This window comes from Poecile atricapillus, chromosome 15 (genome assembly GCF_030490865.1).
Source record: "Poecile atricapillus isolate bPoeAtr1 chromosome 15, bPoeAtr1.hap1, whole genome shotgun sequence".
Lineage (NCBI taxonomy): Eukaryota > Metazoa > Chordata > Aves > Passeriformes > Paridae > Poecile > Poecile atricapillus.
In genome coordinates, this window is record NC_081263.1 from 7,248,980 (window position 1) to 7,272,053 (window position 23,074).

Genomic DNA, 23,074 nt, shown 5'->3' on the forward strand with positions numbered 1-23,074 from the left:
GGAGAGAGCATCACCAGTGCCTGCTGCTGTCTGAGCAGAGCTGCCTTCCTTCTCCAGAGATGCTGCTGAAGGTGAAGAACCTGAAACCACTGAGGGTTTATGGGGAGGCCATTGAGACAATGGAATTCCCATACCCAGGGAGCAACCGGAACATCTCCCGTAAATCCCTACGGGATGCAAAGCCAAAACATGAGCTCAGGTAGGACAGCATGGCCCTGCAGGCTCCTAGGATGCTGGGGAGAGGTAGCTTCTGCATCAGTAATGCTGAACAAAGCAGAGCAAATAGTTTTATTCTACCACTGCAGAGCAGCACTATTAACCTGCTTTCTAAATAATTTGTAATTAATTTTTTCAAGTGAATGTGTACGTTCTAATATAGCACCTAGTCAGGAAATCCAAGTTGTTGAAAAGTCCAAAGATGTTTTCATCTCCTTCTGGAACAGCCCTGAATGTCTCTGACTTCATTCCTGCTTGCAGCTGCTAAAGGGAAGCAGTTGTATTTTATGTCCTCAAGGTTGAATTATTTGGTCTACAAAGATGGGAAAGATTGGCTGTGAGTTTTTTAGCTAATGGGGTTTCTCCACATAGGCAGGTGGTGTGGTCTGCTTCACTGTAGAAGAAATCACTCAGGTCTTAGTGTTGAGGGAAAATATTTATATATTGACTCTTTGTTCAGCAAAATAATCCTGCATCATCGCATCCGGCGGGCGCCCAGCCCCTTCTGGGAGAGGATCTGTCACTTTGACGCTCGGGTGAGGAACAGAGAGGAGATCACAGAAGCTGAAACAAAGGAGTGAGTAGGAAGAGACCGTGGTGAGAGATGGCTGACTTTGGCTGTGTGCCACCTCTGAAGCACAGATTAATAAACTGTGTGTTCAGAATAGTGATTTGAAATGATGAGCTGGAGGTTACAGGTACAGCACAGAGCCTCAGAATCCCTTTTGCACTGGTGCGGTTGTCCATCTTAACCAAAATTCCTATTCTGCCTGTGTGACCCTTGAATCTGGCACCCAGACCCCCTGCCCTGTTGAGTTCAGGACAAAGTACATTTCCTACAGTGTCCATCCAAAGCCCTTTTCTGGGAAGACCAGCTCATCCTGGGGAGGGAGGTGAGGCCATAATCATTTGGGAAAGCACGACCTCTGCCTGGTTCCTGCATGAGGAATCTGAAGGTGTTCCCTTATGCATAACCTGGTGTTTTCTGCATCAACACTAGGTACAAAAATTGGTTGTCACAAGGTCGCTCGTATCAGCTGGCGCGTCATGATGTCATCCTGTGCACCTGCTCTGTCTCATCTGCCAACGCCCTGGAGCAGCTCAATTTCAAGCAGATAATCATCGACGAGTGTGCCATGTCCACAGAGCCCGAGACCCTCATCCCCTTGGTCTGCCACCGCCGTGCTGAGAAGGTATGTCCCTGCCAAAGATGTGTCTCTGGGACAGCTGCTCAGGGCTCTCGAACCTTTTCTGTCCTTTACCACGCTGCTCTTACAAGACCTGGTAGAATTTTAAGGTTTGTGCTTCTTTATGGGGTGGGTATTGCTGCCACTGAAAAAATATTCTGGCCTAGGTACAAAGTATTAGTGTCACAAGAAGCATAGACACAGCTGGGGCTGTTCAACCTGGAGAAGAGAAGGGTCCAGGGAGACCTCAGAGCCTCTTACAGTGCCTAAAGGGGCTCCAAGAGCAATGGAGAGGGACTTTGGACAAGGGCATGGAGTGACAGGACAAGGAGGAATGGCTTCACACTGACAGAAGGCAGAGTTCCATTAGATATTGGGAAGAAAGTCTTCCCTCTGAGGATGGTGAGGCTCTGGCAGAGGTTGCCCAGAGAAGCTGTGGCTGCCCCATCCTTGGAAATGTTCAAGGCCAGGTTGGACAGGACTTGGGGCAGCCTGGTCTAGTGGAAGGTGTCACTGCCCATGGCACGGGGTTGGAAAGAGGTGAGCTTTAAGGTTCCTTCCAACCCAAACCATTCTGTGATTCCAGAATTCTATGGTTCTTTGTTTTTCTCCCATCAGATGGAAACATTATCTAGAACAGGATATTTATATCATGTCCAATGTGGTCTTTGGCTGAGGTTGCTGTAAATGTAACATAAATAGGTAGCACCGAATGTCTGTGCACAAACAGCCTTTCAAAGAGCTGATGGCCTTTGCAGTGCCACCACCTCGCAGCTGAGGAGTCTGCCCTTCCTTCCAGGTTGTTTTGCTGGGGGATCACAAACAGCTGCGGCCGGTGGTTAACAACGATGTCTGCAAGAGTCTTGGCATGGAGATGTCTCTGTTTGAGCGCTACCAGGGACAGGCGTGGATGCTGGACACGCAGTACCGCATGGTGAGGCCCTCCTGTGGATTGCCTTCTCTCCATCACAGAAAATCAAGGCTTGCCTTAAAGCAGCAGATAGTCTCCATTAGTGCTTCCCCTTCCCAGACACAGGATTATGTCTAGGAATATGCCAGTGCCAGTTCCAGGTGAATGGCACTGGGGGTGAAGCCTGCCCAGAAAGATGCTGCAGGCTGAGAAGCTCCTTGGGTTTCATTCACCTCACTTTCCTCCCTTTTCTCTGCCAGCACAAGAGCATTTGTGAGTTCCCATCCCAGGAGTTTTATGAAAGGCGGCTGAGAACAAGTTCTCAGCTTGTTCAGAAGCCCAGCGTGCTCCACCACAGAGGTAACAACTGCTGCCCCATCATCTTCGGGCACGTGGAAGGGAAGGAGCACTCCCTCATGATTTCTACTGAGGAAGGAAACGAGAACTCCAAAGCTAACCTGGAGGAAGTGGCACACGCGGTGAGCAGGGTCCTGGGGAATTGCTGGGGGTGCAGAAGGGAGGGTGTTGTGCTGGGATTTTGTGGAGGGATGATAAAGATATAAAGATATAAAGATATAAAGATATAAAGATATAAAGATATAAAGATATAAAGATATAAAGATATAAAGATATAAAGATATAAAGATATAAAGATATAAAGATCAGTAGCGTCTGCATGGTGCCTCCCGGGTCTGGAGCACACCAGGACGCCCCTGGGCAGGAACAGGTGTCGGGCAATGTGATCCCAAGGTCGGCACTGGGAGGCGGGGGGGGTGCTGGGGGCTCTTCCCCCCGGCCCCGCTGCCAGGTGAGCAGGACTCTGGTCCCCCCAGGTGAGGATTGCCAAGCAGCTGACACTAGATGGCACCATCCGGCCGGACAGCATCGCCATCCTCAGCCCCTACAGTGCCCAGGTGTCCGAGATCAACAAGAGCCTCCAGAGGGAGGGCATCCGCGGGGTGACCGTCTGCACCATCATGAAGAGTCAAGGTGAGGGGATGGGAAGGGGAGGTTGGGTCTGTCCCCTCCTGCCTTCCTGAGATGCTCCTCACAGATACAGCCCTCAAGCAAACCCTACCCCAGGGTCACTTCAGCCAGGGAAGACCAGATTTCCGGGTGATCTGTGATTATAATAAATCCTTTGGAAGCCTCTGGAATTCTTGGGCAGGGTGAGGCTGCTGAAGGCAGGAAGGTGGAAGGTCTCCAGTGGAAGATTTCTAGTGAAAGGCTTCCTGCCCCTGTCAGGGAAGCTGGAACACAGAATGTTCCTTCCAAACAAAATCATTCTGTGATTCTGTGCTTCTATATCTGAGAAGGTGTTAAAGAACTGTCAGAAGACAGTTCTCTTTGGAAAGCAATGATCAGGAGTCCAAAGCCTCCAGAGCTGGAGAAACCCAGAGGGTGGCAGCAGAGAAGTGAGTGGGATAGAGAAATGGCCAGATGCTTCCTTCTAAGAAAATCTGGTTTGCTTCCACTTTCTAGGAAGTGAATGGAAATACGTGATCCTGTCAACTGTACGCTCCTGTCCCCGGTCTGAGATCGATAGGAAGCCCACAAAGAGCTGGCAGAAGAAATACCTGGGGTTTATTACCGACCCAAACCAGGTCAATGTTGCCATCACACGAGCTCAGGAAGGACTCTGCATCATAGGTGGGTATCCTTGGAACATGCACAAGCCTTCAGGGGAATAGGATTCTCAGATAAAAGGGTGATGATCCAAACTAGCACAACATGTGGTCTTGCTTTATTCTTCTGCTCTTTAGTCTGGGCTTTTGAAACTGGGCAATCTGGGAAAAGCAGAGCTCATTCACAGCTTGAGTACAAGCAAGTGTAGTTATTTTTTCACACTCATTGTTTTAGACCCTGTTGTTTCTGTTGCTTTCATGCTAGAGCTCTGTCCTAAGAAAAATCTGGCTGCTCATTTTGCTCCTAATCATGCAGGTGTAGGCTGTGATGTGTAGGGAAGCTGCTCATAGATATGACAGCATATCAGGGAGCTGGGATTTCACAGATATCTATGTCCCTGCAAGTGACCCAGCCCCCTTAGCTAGAGGTTATAGACAAAAATGGTATCAGCCAAGCCTTTTCTGGCCACTAACCTGCTGTCCCCATCCCTGTGCCCACAGGGAACCGGTACCTCCTGGAGTGCAACCCTTTGTGGAGGAGACTGCTCCAGCATTACTACCAGCACAACAGCTACACTGCAGCCCAGGAGATTCGAGTCAGGAGGAGCTCAGCCATCTCCCGGTGAGGATAGGCCCCCTCTGCCTGAACTGCATTATGTGTGCCTTGGGAAGGACCAAAGCTTTCCATTATTCAATGACCTACAGAGCCAAATGCAGCAGGGGATCTGGGAGCTTCCTGCACCGTGACAACTCAGCTTCAGCGTCTGCTTCAGCATCTTGAGCTGTTTTTAATCAGTGCAATCTTCAGCAGGAACTTTCAATTCTAGCAAACCAAAAAGGCATTGGAGATAGAGGATGGGCATGTGACTTTACTGATGATGATACTATTTTTGTAACTGTAAGTTGCTCAGCAGAACCCTCATCCTACCTGCCACTGCAGCTGCAGTTTGGGGGGGCCAAATATTTACTCCAGCTGTCGGGATTGTACTTTGGGGATCAAATGCTCAGTCCTTTCATCAGGGTGGAATGACTGCACGCAGTGGAGTGGCACAATAAGCTGCTGTTTGCCATGGAGGACCAAAGTTTCTGAGTACTGCCTTTCATTTTAAATCCAAGGACAGGAAATTTTTAAGACTTCTTATTTTTTACTTTTTTTTTTTTTTTAAGTGAAGGAGGAAAGCAACAAGAGATGCATGCACCACTCTTTGTCTAGCCAAAATGTTCTCTAAGCATGTAAATATCGCAACAGCAAGACCAAGGTGATTTTGTAAATAGATTTATGTGTTCTTTGTATGAAGGAGATTGTCCTCACCAGCATAAAGGCAACGAAAAGCGGGGACCTCTCCTACCAGGAAACGTTGGGATTTGTCAGCCCATTTTAAACTGTTCAGAATTTTATTTGATATCTCCTGTTGATCCCCCCTCCCTTTCCTCCCCCACTTTTTTTAAAGCTGCTTTTAATTTATTAACTTTTAACTCCGTGAATTTGTTTCACAGCCTTATGGCCTGAGTTTTTAAGAGCAGTGAACGAGTGTATGTGTATAATGTATTTTTATATTTTCTGTAGCCAAACTGCTGTGAGCTGGAAGCTGTGGTTCATCAGAGAGGCTGCTTTCACCCAGTGACATGTGGCTGGTAGAGATGTATTGTGGTGAATGGTGCCCTCTGAGAATCACAGAGCTGCTTTTGGAAGCATGACAGTTTTGAGGGAGGGTGTCTTTTATCTCATTTCAATTCTGAATGTATGAAGTGCCTGCCTCGGCTCTTCCCAAGCCACATGCTTGGCTGTGCTTAGACTTTCATGTGGGATGGAGCTGAGATGCAATCACACAAGTTTTCCTTGTGGCAGGGATCCCTGTGATGTCACAGCGCTGTGGCAGGAGGAATTTTGTCCTGTTTGCAACCGAAATCCAGCGTGGCTCTTTCCCGTGCGGAGGAATGGCAATAGGAAATCATTGTGTCTGGAAAAGTCTCCATTTAATGCTGTGTTTCTTCTACTGAATCTGTGTCAGACTTGATTCCAGAACCTATGGAGAGGTTTTGTTGTTCTCTTCCTAGTTTAAGCTACCTTCCTGCAGTCTGCCTTTGGGGGGTTTGAGCTGCATGCCAAAGACCACCCAAGCTTGCTCTTGTCCTACCAAAGCATAAGAGTGGGCATATGGCTGGCATTCCATGAAGGATAAAAACCCATAGGAAGTATCTCCTGCTGGTTCTAAAGATGCTTGGTAAAAGCTGGTAAGGTGTAAAATTCATTGTTCCTTTTTGAAGTCATCCTGCGTGGGATCTTAAAAGATTCTGCACCAGCCTGATTAGCAAATATTACTGCAATTCCAAAATAAGATTGTCTGGGGATCAATCTGTGGACTATTGAAATGCAATCATCTAACTCAGATGCTATGGAGAATTGCAAAAAATGCTGGAATTGTTGGGATAACGACTTTAGCACGGTGCCAGCTTCATTTAACAATGGCACTTTGGTTCCTTTAGAACCAGTGGGTCTCATTTTCATGATCTCCTGTAAGTGACGAGTTTCTCCCCTGGGTTTTGTGCTGATTATTTCATACAGGTAACACAAACAAGGAGACTCAACCCAGATTTAGTGGCTTAGGCAGTGCCCTTGGAGGGGGTTTGGCCAAGAGAGAGTCCTCATGAAGCAGGTCCCTTTGTCCTTAGTGGGAAAAAAGTGTTTATTTCTACTCCATGGAGGTTGAATGAAATGTTTTGCTTGATCACTTCTGTGTTGCAAGACAATATACATGTTATTTTTTTTTTCCTCTGAGGATGTATTTTTATAACTGGTGATTAGGAAATGCACCCAAGCAGCAGTTACAGCCAGGCTGGGCCCTAGGGCTGCTGGTGCTGTCAGCAGGTTCCTGGAGAGCAGGTCATGCAATAGTCAGGGATAGCAGAAAGTGCAATTAAACTTTTTATAGACTGTAGTGACAGCTGAGTATTGTGTTCTTGTCCTTATGCTCACAGAGAGAATCATAGAAATCAATAGAGGAAAGACAGTTCAAATTAGCCTGGTTTCATTTGCACACAGAGTTTTGAATTTACTTTTGGAAGAATTTTATGTTCAAGCAATATTCTCAAAATACCAAGCTTTTGGTAATCCCAGTAGGAACACCCTGGCAGCATGGTGCCCAGGGCATCTGTCCAGTCACAGGCTCTGTGTTCTCCACAGACAAAGACAAAAGCACATGGCTGCAGGACACAAACGTCAGTTCATCCAACAGCATTAACTTCATTTCCTCGGCACTAGCTAGAGCTGGAGCACAAATTGAACAAGGGGAACCTGTGCAGGCAGCCAGCAGTGAGCCCAGCATCAGGCTGGCTGGACTGTTTTTGAGGATTTGGACAGATCTGTGTAGGACAATCAATTTACTGCAATAAATTGTTGGGTTTTTTAAAACTAGAAATGAAATGTCAAGTGGCATGAAGTCTGAATTAAGGAACTTGAAATGGGGCAGGTTTTTATCTTTTGTATGTCTGTGACTTGCAGCAAACCTCAAATGACCTTTTGGATACAAATATTTTTATCTGCTTTGACTGTTCATAAGAATGAACCTCAACATTCCTTTTTTGATATTTAAGCCATAATTGTAAAAATGATTTGAATTTATTTAAATAATAAATTTTATTATGAAAAGGTCTATTAATGTGATGGTTTGACTAGAATCTGTGTGGGAACAGCTCTGTTTGGACTGAATCAGATGATAAAAAAGAAAATTACCATTAATTGCAGGTTTTAGGCAGAAAAATAATTTTTTACATATTGATGTATTACCCTTCCCTGTTTGTTGGGAGGCTTGGGGATTATTTATTGTTGGGTTTTGGCTGTTTGTTTTTTTTTTATTAAAGTGATCTTTTCATGCACTATAGGGGGTAAAGTCATGCTTAGGTACTTATATGGCACAGGGTGTAGAGGGTGAGAGAAACCAGTGATGGACATAAGTCTGGGGAGGTGATTTGAAGAGCTTAAGAGTTCGGGTATTTTGGAGGAAGGACAATAAAAACCCAAAACATCATTGGAAGAAGCTGACACTGAGTTTCACATCTTTCAGTGTATGGAAAGCACTGGATGGCAGAGATGCTTCTGTCTCCTCTGCTCTGCTTTGGAGGTGTCCTGCAAGATTTCCTGGTTCTGGCTGCTCCCACCTATTGCCTCTGGCAGTGGGACAAAAGTGTTGAGTCCCAAATGCTGCCTAAAGATGTTATTTTTTGCAGAAAATTTCGAATGGGTTACTGCTAACCTGGAAAGATTTTGGGAAGGCACCCGTACAATTGCTGTTGAAAACAACGAGTTTGATTTTAAGCAAACTGTTTAAACAATTTATTTTTAATTACTCTTATTCATCTTTTTCATTAAACCATTAAACTGGGGGAGTCGGTCTCGAGAGCCGCCTCATCAGGCTGCGGTTGGGGGCTTCCTTGGTGTCTTCAGTAGGGTGAGTTTTTGTCTTCAATACAATGCAGTCGTGCCACTGCGAGTAGACGAGCGTGTGAGTGTCGGATCTCCTCACTTTGAACTCATACAACCTGCCAGGCAGCAGGTGGTTGATTACACACGGGTTGGAGATGACTTCCTGGGTCCGACCGTATCCTGGCTCTGTCTGACTGTCATCTGTCACGAGCTTGATCTCCAGCTGCCATCGTTCAAGGTGTGACTCCTGACTTTCAGTGAACCATTTGAGCTGGGCCCAGGTCTGGCATGCAAACGACTCTATCCGATCAAAAATCGGCGGCTTCTTAGTATAGATAGAAAAATTAATGGGAGGGTGTAGAGCACCTCCAAGATGTATCTGTGACACCAAACTGTGCTTGACATGGAGCTTCCTCGGCTCCTCCAAGGAGATGAGCTTATTGAAAAACATGGAGAGCTTGAGCACTCTCTTTATATTCAAGTCCCACTGGGAGAGGAAAGTTTCCACGTCACAGATCTGTACGTAACGGCTGAGCTCCTCCCGACCTCGTTCCAACTGTTCCAACAACTCAGTTAAAAGTGCCAGCTGGATTTCAGTCTGTTTTTTTCCCACCTTCTTGATCTTCTGTAGTTGGCAGGGGTTTGCTATTTGCAAGATGTCAGCAAAAATCATCATATTGTTCTGGTCTCTCACACACACGTGTCTGGGCTCAAACTTCAAGTAAAAGTAACACTTCTTCAGAAGATGAACTTTGTTCCAGTGGTACTGGAGGTGGTGGGGGTTCAGGTCAGAGCGCAGGAAATCCAGAACAAGGTTTTTGTTTCTCAGGTACTGCTCCATGCTGGCATTGTCATCCTGTTCTTCTCTGGGTGCTGTACTGTCCGAAGTGGTTTCAGCCTCATGCGAAACCTTAGCCATGTTTCCAAAGCTTGGGTGCTGTGTGGGAAAGCAACAATAATAACATTAAGAACCAAAGGGAAAGCAGCTGTGAGGGAGTACAATCATGGCTGTGACTCTTCTCTCTTAATTAAAGCTTAGCTTATAAAGAACTGTCAGACTAGATGTAGTTCCAGAGGAATTATCCTTTATACTTGTATGGTTTCTAATGTTTTGCATCCTCTACTTATATGTATTCTAACTGGTCTCCCTCTACCTGCCCTTGAGAGGTTCTACCTCTACTTAATAGATTCACTGACAGAACTATTCTCTGATACACTCTGCCAAAATTTCTCCCTATCTTATTATCTTGTTTCATTTTAATTAGCTGCCTTTGTACTCCTGTAAGCAATTTCTTTCCATTCTTCTGCATCTCTGGAGATGCCTATTTTTCTCTCTTTGTAATCTGCCAGGCTGTTGAGGTTTGAGGCCCATCTCCTCAGCCAGTTCCTACAGCCATATAATCACGTTGGTGACTCAACCCTCTGCCCCCACGTGAGCTGGAATGCAGCAGGCAGAACAACACAATCCACCCAGTGCCACCTCACAACAGCTTCCAAGAGGAATGACAGCGTTTTCCTTGTGCTTCTACCTTCACCAATGGATTGACAGTCATAACCTGACAGTGTTTTCTGTGATGTGCTGCTTTCCCTATCTTTGGGTTCAGTTTGCATCATCTCAGACCATGAGGTCTATTTGCTTTTCTGCAATGTACAGCAAGAGAATGACATAAATGTAAAGCACCTGTAAAGAGGTAACAGTTTGCTGTGGGGATGTTTAGGCAGTGGTTCTTACAGCACCACTTCTGCTGGCTTAATCTTAGCTGTTTACAGGGTTCTGGACAGGACTCCAGAATGACCTCAAACTGACAGAAGGCAGGGTTAGATGGCATATTAGGAAGAAATTCTTACTTGTGAGGGTGGTAAAGCTCTGGCACAGATTGCCCAGCTGTGGCTGCCTCATCCCTGGAGGTGTTCAAGGCCAGGTTGGATGGGGCTTGGAGCAACCTGGGGTAGTGGAAGGTGTCCCTGCCCATGGCAAGGCATTGGAATGAAATAAGCTTCAAGGTCCTTTCTAACTGAAACCATTCTGGGATGATTTTATACTTCATTTACTGGCAAAAATGTGCCCTGGCTGATGGTGCCATCTGTGCCAAGGTGGAAGGTGTTTGTTGTGCTTTAGCTGAAGTGCCCGTGGCTCACACAGCTTATGTACCACAAACAACAATTAGCTAAATAAATGCCTGTGTCCCTGTCCTCAGTGATACTGTAATGAGAACTCAGACAGATATTTAGGTGGTTTTCACAAGCTGAATACACTTGATTTTAAAACAAAATAAATACAGTATTCTGAAACTAAGATCTAATTGGGATATCTTAATTCTTACATGCCCTATAGAAGCTAGATAATGAGATCCACTTAACAAAGACATTTTTCTTGGTCTCATTTTCCCTAAATTCATAACAGAACTAATAACACTTCCTCATAGGAATTCCAAGCATTTGTAAACCTTTCAGCTGTCTGGCCCTGAGCTGCACCACAGTTTATAGTAAGTCACTCATTTGCAACTTTATCTTCCAAGAGAGCTGCCAACTAAAAGAAAAACAAGCTGTATTTCTTTTTCACGTTTTCCTTTCCACAAAAAACCCCCGACCTAAACCAAAGCAGTGCCAGCTCCCGGCATCGTGTATGAAGCAGCAGGACCAGCACATGTGCCAGGTGACATTCCCCACTCTTGGAGGGATTTGGCTCTGCCGAGCAATGTGTTTGCCCACAGACCGAGCTGTCATTGTGCTTGTTTTCCCTTGCTTTTTCCCGTGCTTTTACAACCTTTTTTTTTTTTTTTTTTTTTTTTCCCCTCCTGCCAGGGAGGGCGGGCTGCATTCCCTGCACTGCTGCTCTGTTTGCAGCCGGGGAGCGGGGGCTGCATCACCCAAGGAGGGGTCTCTGTGTTCACCCAGGCCGGGGTTTGGAGAGGTCCCGGGGGCTGCCCCCTCAGGCTCCGGCCCACCTTGTCAGGCCCCGGGAGCTGTGCCCAGGTGCTCCTCAGGCCCCGGGAGCTGTGTCCAGGTGCTCCTCAGACCCCGGGAGCTGTGTCCAGGTGCTCCTCAGGCCCCGGGAGCTGTGTCCAGGCGCTCCGGTCCCGGCGCGGCCCGGCCGGATCCACCCTCGGCCCGGCCCGGCCAGGCCCGGCAGGACGCGGCCGTTGCCACGGCGACCCCTCGGCCTGGGGAGCTGCGGCCGAACCAGGACAAGCCCTGGAATCCTTCGTATCCTCCCCTCCGTAATTTACAGAATCGTTTGGGTCGGAAAGACTTTAAAGCTCATCCCGTTCCACGCCCCTGCCATGGGTAGCGATGGCAGTAAATCCCAGTAATCTCCTTCCCGGCCGCTTTCCCCCTCCCCGGTCCCTCGGACCTTCGGAGGCTTCAGGCTCGGTGGCAGCGGGCGTCGTGGGGAGAGGGGACCTGCTCTGCCCGTGCGACCAGACGTGTCTGCAGCGTCTGCGAAGTGCTGACATGGGGCAGCACACGGCACTCGGTGCCCACCGCTGTGTCACAATGGGATGGTGGCACCGGGGAAGGTGGAATGTAACACGATGGAACCGTGAAGTGATGGATTCACAGAATGGCTTGGGCTGGAAGGTCCTTGTTCCACCCCCTGCGTGGGCAGGGACACCTTCCACTGTCCCAGGCTGCTGCAAGCCCCATCCAACCTGGCCTGAAACACTTCCAGGGATGGGGCAGCCATAGCTTCCCTGGGCAATCTGTGCCAGAGCGTCACCACCTTCACAAGTAAGAATTTCTTTCTAATATCTGATCTAAATCTCAGATAAAGCCCTCTGGGATTTATGGCTGCATATTGCTATTGCTGCAAATGGGGGCTTATTTGCATCTTGAGGGAGAATCTTGCAAAGTCCATCTGAGACCAGACACCAATGCTTCACTCTCCACAGTAAAACTGCAGCTGTTTCACAGTGTCAAGAATTTTGTTAAATACATAATCCTTATGAAAGAGCTGTGTTGAAATAGGATATAAAATGTTCCATTAAGTGCAGCAAACTTCCTTCTGGGAAGGAAGGGATTTTCCTGCTCTACTTTCCTATGGGACCTGGCCGTCCAGTCAGCTGTGTTACTGTGGAGAAGAGCGTGCCTTGGCTGGTTCATGGTGGCAAGCTCCATACCCCAACTGGTGAACTCCTCAGCAAGCTGGTCAAGCCTCTGGGGCTGAAGGTGCCTTTGTACTTGCTGCTATTAAATCTTTGGGTCAGGGCTTAGCCTTAATGCTGTCTGGTGCACTCAGCTGGAGTATCTCCACTAAGCTTTTTTAATTGAATGACAGGCAGGATCCATAACGCCAGCCCTGAGCTCCTGCTTGAACATCAAGGGAGGAGGCGATGTGTCATTTTAAGAAATCAATGCATCTTCTCAAGGCAGCCAGAGCTTACCATTTCATTTCACAGCTGCCAAGAGATTAACTATACAACTGTCAGGTGTGATCCTCTAACAGACAAAGGAGATAACAAATATGAGTGAAAGCAGGTTGGTAGCCTTGTTTGGAGAGGAGAGCCAGCGGAGATTAGTATTTGATAATTACACAAAGTTTCTGTGGGAAATGAATGTCATGGGTCTCGATCCTGTTGTTTGGACTGTGTGTGATGGGAAATAAAGCTGTCCTTTCCAATCAGCCTTGGTGGTCTGAGGGTATGAGAAGAGTCCTGTGGAGGTCCAGCTTACCTTGCCTCCTTTTCCAGCTGGACTCTGTGCCAGATACCCAAGGAGGAATCATGGAATCATAGAATTACAGGGTGGCTTGGTCTGGAAGGGACCTTAATGCTCATGTCCTTTCACTTGAGCACTTTTTATAACCACAGCATGGTGCGTGTTTGAAATGGGGTTATGGCTGGAGCTGTGCAGAGACTTGCACTGACCTTGCTTGTACTTCTATTGCCATAAATACTAACCTGAATCCAAACTTTAGCGTGGAAAAATGGAATCCCTTTGGCTGTCCCTACCCTGAGCTGCTGGCTAAGCTGTTTTCTTGGTTTTAGGAATAGGAGAATAAACCTGCTTAGAGTCTGCAGAAATTTTAGTGTTTTCCATCACTTTTCATCAAGGATCAATTCAACTATAGGATTTTATAGCATTCTATGACTCTCTTTGAATTAATACACATACAAATGTGTTTGAAGCCTTCAACACCATGTAACCCTTTGCCCTCCTCATCAGCTGAGCTGTCTCCATGACAGAGCTGACGGCTACTGTCACTCTGTTTGTCACTCTGCCTGTCCACAGCATCAAAATAAAGAACTTGTTAGTCCTGTCTGAGATCAAGATATAAGCAGACAATTGATTTTCCTCCTTCTTCTCATTAGTGAGCTCTGACACTTAATAAAACATATATTTCCCCACTCAGGGTAAGCAAAACATCTAGATAGTGCCTGTCAGATAAGGATGGGAGCAGGGATTAATCTTTATGGAAAATCAATAGCTGGAACAGAAAAATTGGCAGAACCCAAATTAAAAGTCGCTGGCAATTTCTGTCTTCATATTTCACATCTTCTGCATTTCTGAAAAAGAGACTTGCTGTAAAGGCAACAACCACAGAGGCAGTGAGGAGGGTGGACTTTGTGTCTGGTTCTTCTTCTGCTGCTTCCAGGTGGTACCTGACAGGTGGAGGTGGAGGTTTGGAGCAGCTCTTTGGGCAGCACTTCAAGGTGATCACTGTCCCAGAACAGAGGGCTGTGCACCACTGACCTTTCTGCTAGAGGTTGTGTCCCAATGGCAGCACTGTCATGAAAGTCTCCCAGCATCACCTCCTCCAGGGTGCCTGAGTTATCCCTGCAGCCCCAAATAGTACCCATCCTTCATGATATTCACCTGGCTGTGTGGAAGCAGGATTTTCAGAGCAACATAAAGGCTGCAGCCCCCATCATCACAAGGGTATGACTGATTTACTCACTGCTTGCTCCCAGTTTCACTAGTGCCTCAAATACCTGAAATAAATTATACATTCCAAATATATTCCAACTCTAAATCACAGCCACACATCAGTGAACTCGTGGCGTTCGTCAGACTCTGATTCAGAGGCTCGCTTTGAGAAGGAAGAGGAATTAAAGTTTTCTAAGGAACCCGGGGGAAGGAGGGAGGGAATTGCTCTTGTGGGATGCAAAAGCCCCAGCTGGACCAGGGCAGGAAAGAGTTAATTGTGTCCCCGAGGCTACAATTATCTCCAGCTCATTACACCCACCAATGGCACCCGAGGAAGGAGCCCCAAAGCCTGGACATGCCAGAGTTTTGTAGTGCTGTTTGCATACAGCAGGTCAATAAATTTGGGGGTTTGGAGACTGGTTTGGGACAAAAATCTTCCCTGGTCTGAGTCTCACGGTCATGCAGGGCTGAGTGTCCTATATTTCCATAGGAGCAGTTGCCTCCTAGGCTCTTCTTTCCTCCCCTGATGATGGATGGACAGCCTGGACAAATCTTGGCACCAAAGGGGACCCCTGGGGTGGGCACCCCCTCCTTTCTCCAGTGGTGACATTAATTTAAGCACCCGACACGTGCGGACATGAGAGTGGAGAGCCCATCTGAGCCTCAGGCTGCAGCGGCGCTGGTTTATTGATGATCTCGCTCAGGGAGATGGAGCGGGGTCAGGGGAGCTCCTTTATCTTGCTGGAAGCTCATCAAAAGCCCGTTCGAATCTCCTTGTGCTGTGCTGAGCTTTGCAAGACAGATGTCCTTGAGCGTAAGTTCAAGGCAGGTTGTCCTGTCCCAGATCCCATGAGACATCTCCTTGCTGGCAGCCTCATTCCAGCAGCCAGCGTGCTTCCCTTTTTTCCAGGAAACTTCCCAAGGGGGTCACGTTTCCTCGGCTGTGGGAGAGCAAAGACGGGAAATGGGAAGCTTGCTGAGCCTGTGGCTTTGTCCCCTGGTCGCTGCTCCGGGCTGTGCCTGGCGGGGAGCACAGCCGGGATGATGCCGGGGTGCAGCATGCCTGGGGAGCTGCATGTCTGCCCTCCCCACGGAATGGGACATGGACACAGCTCAGGGCTCAGCACTGATCCCGCTGGGAGCGCGGTGACCGGCACAGCCGCGGAACAGGGCAGGCAGAGCTGCCCTGCTGTGATTTATCGCCCGGCTGGGCTTGTGCTCCCTCCCATCTGTCTGGGCTTCCATCTCCCATGGATAAATCAGCCTGAAGCGTTTGATCCCACAGCAGCAAGGGGGACTGCAAACTGCCAGGGACTTTTATTTCTTGAATGCTACAGTGGTTTAAGGAACATTTGTCTGTGTGAAAGGCCAGGACTGTGGCATGTCTGTGCCACAAGGAGGGATTGAGGCTTGCAGTGAGATAACCTGCTTGGGTTTGTGGAGAAGGAGAGGTGAACTCTGCACAGCCAGTTTAGTGCCCTCACTGATTCCCAGAAAGCTTTTTGGGGGGATGGGGGGGCACGAGCATCTTTCACACGACCAGACACTGGCCCTTCCTGGGTTAAATAGGAGTGACTGTGGGGCTGGATGTGTGCAGAGGGAGCAGACTCAGAGCGAGGAGTCATGTTGGGCTTTGCTGCTGCTCACAGGGATGCTCTCCCCAGGGCCTCATCCATCCCCTGTGCTGAGGCAGGGGCTGTGGCACCCTATGGCTGTGGTCTGGGGGGTTGATCCAGGGGGGATGGAGGGGCTACAGCACAGGGCCAGAGCAGGGGCTCCTCTGGGAACCCTGACAGCCCCTGGCTCCAGCAGCAGGACAGAAGGGTGAAGTCATGCCCATGTCATCCCATCCATCTCTGCTGCTCGCAGGCTGGTCCCGGGGGAAGTGCAGGCTTTGGCAGCTCTAAGTGGGGTTGGAGGCGGATGCAATTCTGGAGAATAAGATTCCCTTGCAAAACCTGTAAAATAAAAAAAATTAAAGTTCTTGGCTGAGAAGCTTGTTTAGAGATCTTATCTCTGGCAGAGGAAATAGTTCTTAATTCCCTCCCTTGATGCCTCCCAGCAAGTTCTGGGTCTGCAGAGGGGCACAGGCCATCAGCTCTGTCAGGAAATGAGCTGGGGAAGCAGCTTTTGTTCACGGAACTGAGACTGACCCAAAGTGGCTCTGGGTGATGCTGCTGCTGCTGCTGCCACGTGTAGTCCCTACTGTGGGGAGAGGCAGGTGGGGTGTGCGTGGGGTGGGCAGACTGCACAATGCATTTGAGACAGATTGCAGGCAAAAATCACATATTTTGAAGCTTTGGGTGGAATCAGGAGGTGGTTTGGGCGATGCTGCTCCCCCTGCTCAATCCCCTGGGTCCCCTGGGCAGGGCTGCCTGGGTTCTGCAGAGGGAGGAGTGGGGGCCACGGCAATTACACACACACTGCACTGCTCCTGTCAGAGCTGGGGAGGTGCTGGGATATTGTGTGCAGTGGGATGAAAGGTATTTAAGCTTGGTGCCATCCATGGTCTTGTGTGCTTTGTGGCAGAGCACTGGGGCTGGGCTGTCCAAGGACCCTCTTGACTGTCTTGCCATTGAACAGAGGGACAGGGGATGAGGAGGGTCCAGGCTTCTGCCTCATAGTGGGTCAGTGGGGAGAGCAGAGTCCCTGCTCATTTGGCTTTTGTCCCTTGTGTTTATTGTCACCTCCACCCGCACCGAGAGCCTCCTCTGAGTCATCTCCCAGCTCAATGGAGTGTGTGGGCTTAGTGCAGCTTTAGCTGTTCATCCTCTGCTGTGCTGGAGCCTGACACGGGCAAGTGGAGCAATTCATCAATGTGGGGATGAGGCAAATGAATGTCCTTTGCCGATACAATGGACCTTGCTCTCCTCCCACCAGCTCAAGCAGCAGCTGGTGTCGCTCTGGCTCACAGAGGGCTGCTGAAGTGGCTGCTGCTTGAGGAGCTCAAGAGGTCTTAAAAGAAACATGGACTTATGTTTTGTGATTAAAGACTTAGCGCTTCAGCTGTAAAACACAGCTTCTCTGGAGAGGAGGCTCTTGGAAATGTTTCTGTGTGCAAGCAGATAGAGGGAGAGCAAAGCCACGGCTGCAGCACCTCACCTCTACTCTGAGGTTTAATCCCTCCAGGTGAGGTTGGTGCTGACACTCAGGGAGTGTGACTGGCCTCACGGCCACGGTGGCTGCCAGGGCTGTCCTTGCCTTTCCCACGCTTGGCCTGCTGCCTGGCCGTGGCCTTTGCCATGTGCAGTTCTGCCCCAGCACAAGCCTCACTCCCAAACCCCAAGGAGCACAGGGCTGGTGGCTCTTGGGGGATTCTGTCAGCTGTCAAATGCTTGAAGCACCTTTGTGGAGTTCAGCAAACCTCTTTGCATATGAAATAGCAGGTCTCCAGAGAGCAAATCCAGAGTGAAACATCTCTCCTGGTGACTGACATCAACTTCCTCATTAATGGTGCTTTTCAGCTGTGCTGTGTGGTCACCTGCTCCTCACCTGCTGCACACGTGAGAGGTGAGCCAGGCTCCAGCCCCAAGCTCCTGCTGGGGTTCAGTTTCACCCCATTTTCAAGGGCTGAGATGGGAATCAGAGGCCATGGAGCTCACAGAGCACATTTTGGGTCTGGTCACAAAGAAGAACAAGATGCCACAAGTGTGGAGGCAACATGATCCTTGTCACCGGTGTAGCTTAAACCAGGGGAAAGCCACAAGAGCAGAAGAGTTCTTGGAGGTGCCACAGCACCTATGACAGATTTTGGGGGTGGCTGCTTTTGGTGGGGAACAGCAGTGTAGCACAGCGAGTCTCTGCACCTGTCACCAGGACAGGGACAGTCTCGGGGCTTGTCCTAAACTGGGGGCCAGTGTGACTGGAGGCAATGCAGCCCCTACCCTGACTGCAGGCCACACGCTTTGGGCAGGACTGGAGGGGATGTTTCAGCACCCTGGGCTGCCCCTCACAGTGGGTGCTGCACAGTGAGTGCCCAAGATAACCCAACAGGAAGCGGGAGGAAACACAGCTTGGGGCCCCCTTGCCAGCCAGTGAGCGGGGCCGCTCTGGCATCGCTCTGGCTGTGGTCGACCAGCATCCCCGCGGCCCCACTGCGCTGAAAACATCCATTTTAAGTGCCTGTCGGCAGCGATTAAGGAGCACAATGCTGACGGGCGTGCGGGGGGAGCCCACGGCCACGCAGTGCTGGGGCTGCCGCAGGGGGAGCGGGAGGGAAGGACTGGCTGCCCAGCACGTCCCGGTGCGGGCGCTGCGGCTGCCGCGGGTCGTGCGAGGCTGCAGGGCCGTTACGCAAGGGCTGGCGAGCAGCGGAGCACGGCCCCTGGATGCCGGGACATTCTGTGTCCCACGCCGGCTCGGGATGGCCCCAGGCTGCTGAGCACCTGTGGAACATCACAGATAGGAAAACTTCTCGTGGCTGCAGGATGCGGCTCAGCCTCGTGATGCTTTTCGCATCGTGGATGGCTGTTGTGGCACCGGAGGCTCCCAGCTGCTGTGACCAACTTGGTCATCTGGGATTTGGGGCAGAGGATCTGTGCAAAGGGAGAAACTGTGGCTACTCAAGTGGTAGTTGTGCTGGGCATTTTACTTGTGGGGTTTGCAGGCAACTCCAGAGTGGGCAGGCAGCTGGGTGAGGGGCTGCTCATCCTTTCTGGCTCCTGAACCATAGGGTTGCCAGCTTGTGGCCAGATGGGGAGGAAAGGGCAGGATGGGGAGGTGTTTCTGTGCAGGCAGAGGCCAAGCTTGCCTGTCCCGCTAATCACAGTGTCCTACTTGGTGTCTGCATCAAGAACAGGGCTAATCCTAATCCATGGCAAAGATAAAGGGCCACAAGTGCCCCATGCCAGGGAGCCACGTTCTGGTTGGCACTGGCCAGGGTGCCTTGGTTTAGTACCCTAAGCCCTGAAGTCAGGCCAGCTAGCCCAGTTCCAGCTGAGGTTTAGGTGATCCTGCCCTCCAGGATGGAGCCAGAGCTGCTTTAGGGCCTTGGTCTGCCCACTGCTGCCAGGGACACCCTCCCTTTCAACCCCTCTGCTGCCAGCAAAGGACAAACACACAGAGCTCACATTTCAAGTTGTGTGTGGCTTTTCAACCCCATCAAATAGCTTTATTCACACAAACGTCCCTTAATTTACAAAGCCTCTGCATTCATACACATCAGGGGATCCACAGTGTTCAAAGAACTTAAATAGAACGTTTCATACCAACCCAAGTAAACCAAGTACAAAAAATATTTATATAAAGTTGTTCACACATAGGTCCTAGATTACCAGCTTCTGTGCAAAAAAAAAAAAAAAAAAGAAAAAAAGAAATAAAAGAAAAATACAGATTTATTTACTAATATTATCTTTAGTTTAGAGTCTGGGTTTAAGCCTTCTGCTCTTGCTAGCTCATCACAGGAGCTGTGGGCAGCAGGGAGAGCCCTCAGCAGGGCTGGGGCAGGGTGCCCCCATCCTGGGGCTCACCCAGAACCCTGCTGGTGTAGTAGTGAAGCGGCTCACCCTGCAAAGATGCTGTTGTTTGCTGGATGAGTTGAAGATCCATGCTGGCCTGGGTACACCAGGCACTTCTGTGTGGCCCCTGTGAGCTCTTCCAGCAGCCTAGACACACCCTCAGGGCTAAAAGCACTTGGGCAGGCTGCAGAGAAATGATCTGGCAGATCACAGCTGGAAGAGAGCAGCTCCCTGCACTTCCCTTCCAGCTACATCCACCACCCCAGACACCCTGCCCTGAAGTGTGAAATGCTTCTGGACTTAAAGGACCTACACGCTGGATGTGCCTGTAAGCAGCTGGGCAGCACAGGAGCCACTAGCACAACTCTTCCCATGCCAGTAGCACAAGCATTGGCTGCATCCCGGTGCAAAGGAAATGAGAGCTCTGCTTTCCCAGCACTGCCCTGGCTGATGGGATGGGGCTGTGAGGAGTGGAGCACGGCACTGAGCTCCGCTCACCCCTCCCATGCCAGCACTGCCGAAAAGGGGACCAGGAGTACCCTTGCCCCGGGCAGCTGTAGTGTGAGGCTTGGGCAGCACAGGTCTGGGGTAAGGAAGGAAAGCAGCAGCACGTTTCCCTGTTCTCCTGACCTGCAGAAAGCCCAGGGAAACAAATCCCAGTTTGTGTCCTGCAGCAGATACCCTGTGACACTTGGCAGCCTTAAACCCAGACTCGTACTGCATACGGAGGAAAGAGACACTGCACACAACGGAGGATTTCCACGATGGTAATGCTTGTTTTACATCTTATTGCTCCAGAAAGGCTCTGTGAGCCTGTGATATGTGAAGGAGCTGGGTCCTGAGGAGTAAAGGAAGACCACAGGGGTAACTCTTATCTGTCACTAGCACTGCTGAACCTCAAACACAGCAGCAAGGGGATATAGGGGAGCTAATCTAACCCCTCTAGGCTAGAGCCACCACTGCTTTCCTCCCAGTGGACCAAAGCTGGCTGGGAGATCCCCGTGACACCTGCATGATGCCGGTGGTGTCGGCCTTGCTGCAGGCTGGTGCAGATAACATGTTGCCCAATCCTCCTGAGGCTTGGCTTGTTCCCCCCACCCACCCCACATCCCTCTTGTAAACAGCAAAATCAGAAGTAAACAGTTTCATACAATCACTCTCCTGGCGTGGACACCATCTGGGGCCACACGAGCCCAGAGAGTTCTGCAAGGGGGGCTTAGGTCCCCCCAGACTAACCAGCTACCCCCAGCACCTGGATGCTCAGCTTCACTGCATCCAGAAAGAGACAGACAGCATGGCCCTGGGCTGGGAAATGGGCCACAGGCTCAATGCTGCTTTCTTTAACTTGGATTTTCCCAGCGGTGCACCTTAGTGCCAAACATCCACAGCAGAGGAAAAAGTTTGGCCTGCAGGAGCTGGGCAGGTGAGCCCAAATAGACCCACCTGGGAAGAGAAGCTTAAACATTCTCCATCCCACAGCATATGCAGGTTTGAGCTGTTCTCTGTTGCCACCTTGTTCTAGAGGAAATGCTGGTCTGGGCCAAAGTAACTGAGGGAGAGATGTGGGGAGCTGTAAACACAAGGTTCCTGTATAGTCTAGGGAGTTGAGCACAAACAGCAGCAAAATCAGAGAGAAATGCTCTTAAAAGGACAAACTAATCAGGGAAACATCCATGTTGGCCAAAGGCTAGCAGCCCTAGGACCCCTCCTTGGAAGTGTTTGCTAAATCCTAAGTAAGGCACTACGGTCTAGCTCACTAACATCAAGCTGCTTGAAAAACACATCTGCAATGCAAAAGCTGAGGTGGAGACGTGTGGTTTGAAGATGGCCTGAAACAGCAGTGGACCAAGAGGGCTGGCCCTCCCAGGGCCTGCTGGACCCACTCCTGTCCTGAGAAGAACAGGGCAATCCACTCACTGCCTTCCAGCTTCATCTCCTGCCCTCCTACTGCACCCATTCAGGCCAGGGTTTGGTTAGAACAGCTGTAACAGTCAGGAGCAAAGGCTCTGCCAGGTGGAGGAAGGATGGTCCAGTGATCAGGGCACTAACACTGCGCTTGTGAGCTAAATGGTTCACTCTCCCCTTCCTGTGGGATGCAGCACAGGAAGCTGGAGGAATCCCACCCAGTTACAGCCCACAGAAGCATCCCTAGGGACAAACACAAGCACAGTGTGAGAACAAGGGCTTGGCAGTCCATTTGTGCTGTCCAAACCTTCACAAGTCACAGACAACCAGTCTGGAGCCTCCTGGTCCTCCTAAGAAGGACCAGGCCTTCCTGCAGCCACAGCTCTAGCTTTGTGTCCTGGAATAGATGGAAGAGAAGAAAGAAGCCTCTCCATCCTTTCCCTGCTCTGCCTGAGCCCACCTGAATTTCCTCCTTTTCATTCATTCCTGTGAGGTCAGCATAATACACTGAGGAGATACAGGGAGGTGCTGCCAGTTAGGAACCTTCCAGTGATGCCAGAGGAAAGCTGTAGGCAAGCAGTTCCCACAGCCAGGGATGAGGGGGCCAGGGCGACCCTTTCCTACCCATGGCCAGCTCCAGACTGAGCACCCTGGCAGCTCAGGAGTGATCCTGGGTCAGACCAGCCCACTTCTCAAACCACTGCTGGGTGATTTCACCTGCTGAGAAACATTTTAGGTGGTTCAGAAGCTGCAGGGTGGAGAAGAGGTGGTGCTTTACATTGCATTTACAGTGAGCAAAGTCTAAAGATCATCAACACAGGGCAGCCCAAGAATAGGAGTTTTGCTACGAGTATTAACTGCTCAGCCTGAGGTTCCAATCTCCTGACCTGAGCTGTACTGTAACACACCCTGAACTGCAGCATTGCCTTTTGCTTCCTGGAGATCATTAGCTAGCAGGAAAAAAGTGTCCTGTGGGAGGCTAGAATCCAGCCCATGACCCATTAAGGCCAAACCTCCTCTCCACAGCATTGTTCCTATCGACTGAAGTTTGGCATTAAATGGATCAGAGCAGTGGACTGCTTTCTGTTTCTCTTGGATGATATCAACCTGAAAATGTACTCAGCAGCTCCCCAGTTCCTTCTGTATAGAAAGACAGTAACAAAGATGATCATGAAATCCAGCTTGGGAAGACCTGCTTTGCCAAATGGCTTTCCAGCTTGTTTATCCTACTCTATCCTAATGTCAGCTGCTCACAAGCCTGGGCAGCACCACCTATTCAGGAGCTGCCTGCTATGAAGTTATTTAGCTGCTTGCAAGATGTGGTCCAAGAGACTTATTTTTCCTAAAGCACTGCACTCCCAATGCAAACCTAGCCACCACTTTGCTCCCATTTTCCCTAGGCAAAATCAATAGCTTTGAACCCAAAACTGCCCAGCCGGACTTGGAGCTGGTGCCTGGCAGCACACCTCACCACCAGGCTGCTG

General features: G+C 49.7%; 2 protein-coding genes across 2 annotated transcripts in view; one reads left to right on the top strand and one right to left on the bottom strand.

The window, feature by feature from the left end:
* Nucleotides 1-8,265, top strand: part of HELZ2 (helicase with zinc finger 2) — a 30,596-nt gene extending 22,331 nt beyond the window's left edge. The window contains exons 13-20 of the mRNA XM_058850543.1: nt 58-199; nt 677-793; nt 1,217-1,409; nt 2,203-2,337; nt 2,574-2,792; nt 3,147-3,303; nt 3,796-3,963; nt 4,440-8,265. Of these exons, the coding sequence (XP_058706526.1) occupies nt 58-199; nt 677-793; nt 1,217-1,409; nt 2,203-2,337; nt 2,574-2,792; nt 3,147-3,303; nt 3,796-3,963; nt 4,440-4,564 (1,256 nt within the window). The 3' untranslated portion in view covers nt 4,565-8,265. The remainder of the gene's footprint in view (nt 1-57; nt 200-676; nt 794-1,216; nt 1,410-2,202; nt 2,338-2,573; nt 2,793-3,146; nt 3,304-3,795; nt 3,964-4,439) is intronic.
* A 46-nt stretch (nt 8,266-8,311) lies between these two features.
* FNDC11 (fibronectin type III domain containing 11) lies at nt 8,312-14,183 on the bottom strand. The gene is made up of 2 exons (XM_058850973.1): nt 14,179-14,183; nt 8,312-9,298 (listed from the first exon to the last, which is right to left on the bottom strand). The coding sequence occupies exon 2, from the start codon at nt 9,278-9,280 to the stop codon at nt 8,312-8,314; it is 969 nt and encodes a 322-aa protein (XP_058706956.1). The 5' UTR covers nt 9,281-9,298; nt 14,179-14,183.
* Between the last annotated feature and the right edge of the window lie 8,891 nt (nt 14,184-23,074).

What these genes read in the sequence shown, in the direction of transcription:
- FNDC11 (XM_058850973.1), bottom strand. Translation starts at nt 9,280, where the DNA reads ATGGCTAAGGTTTCGCATGAGGCTGAAACCACTTCGGACAGTACAGCA.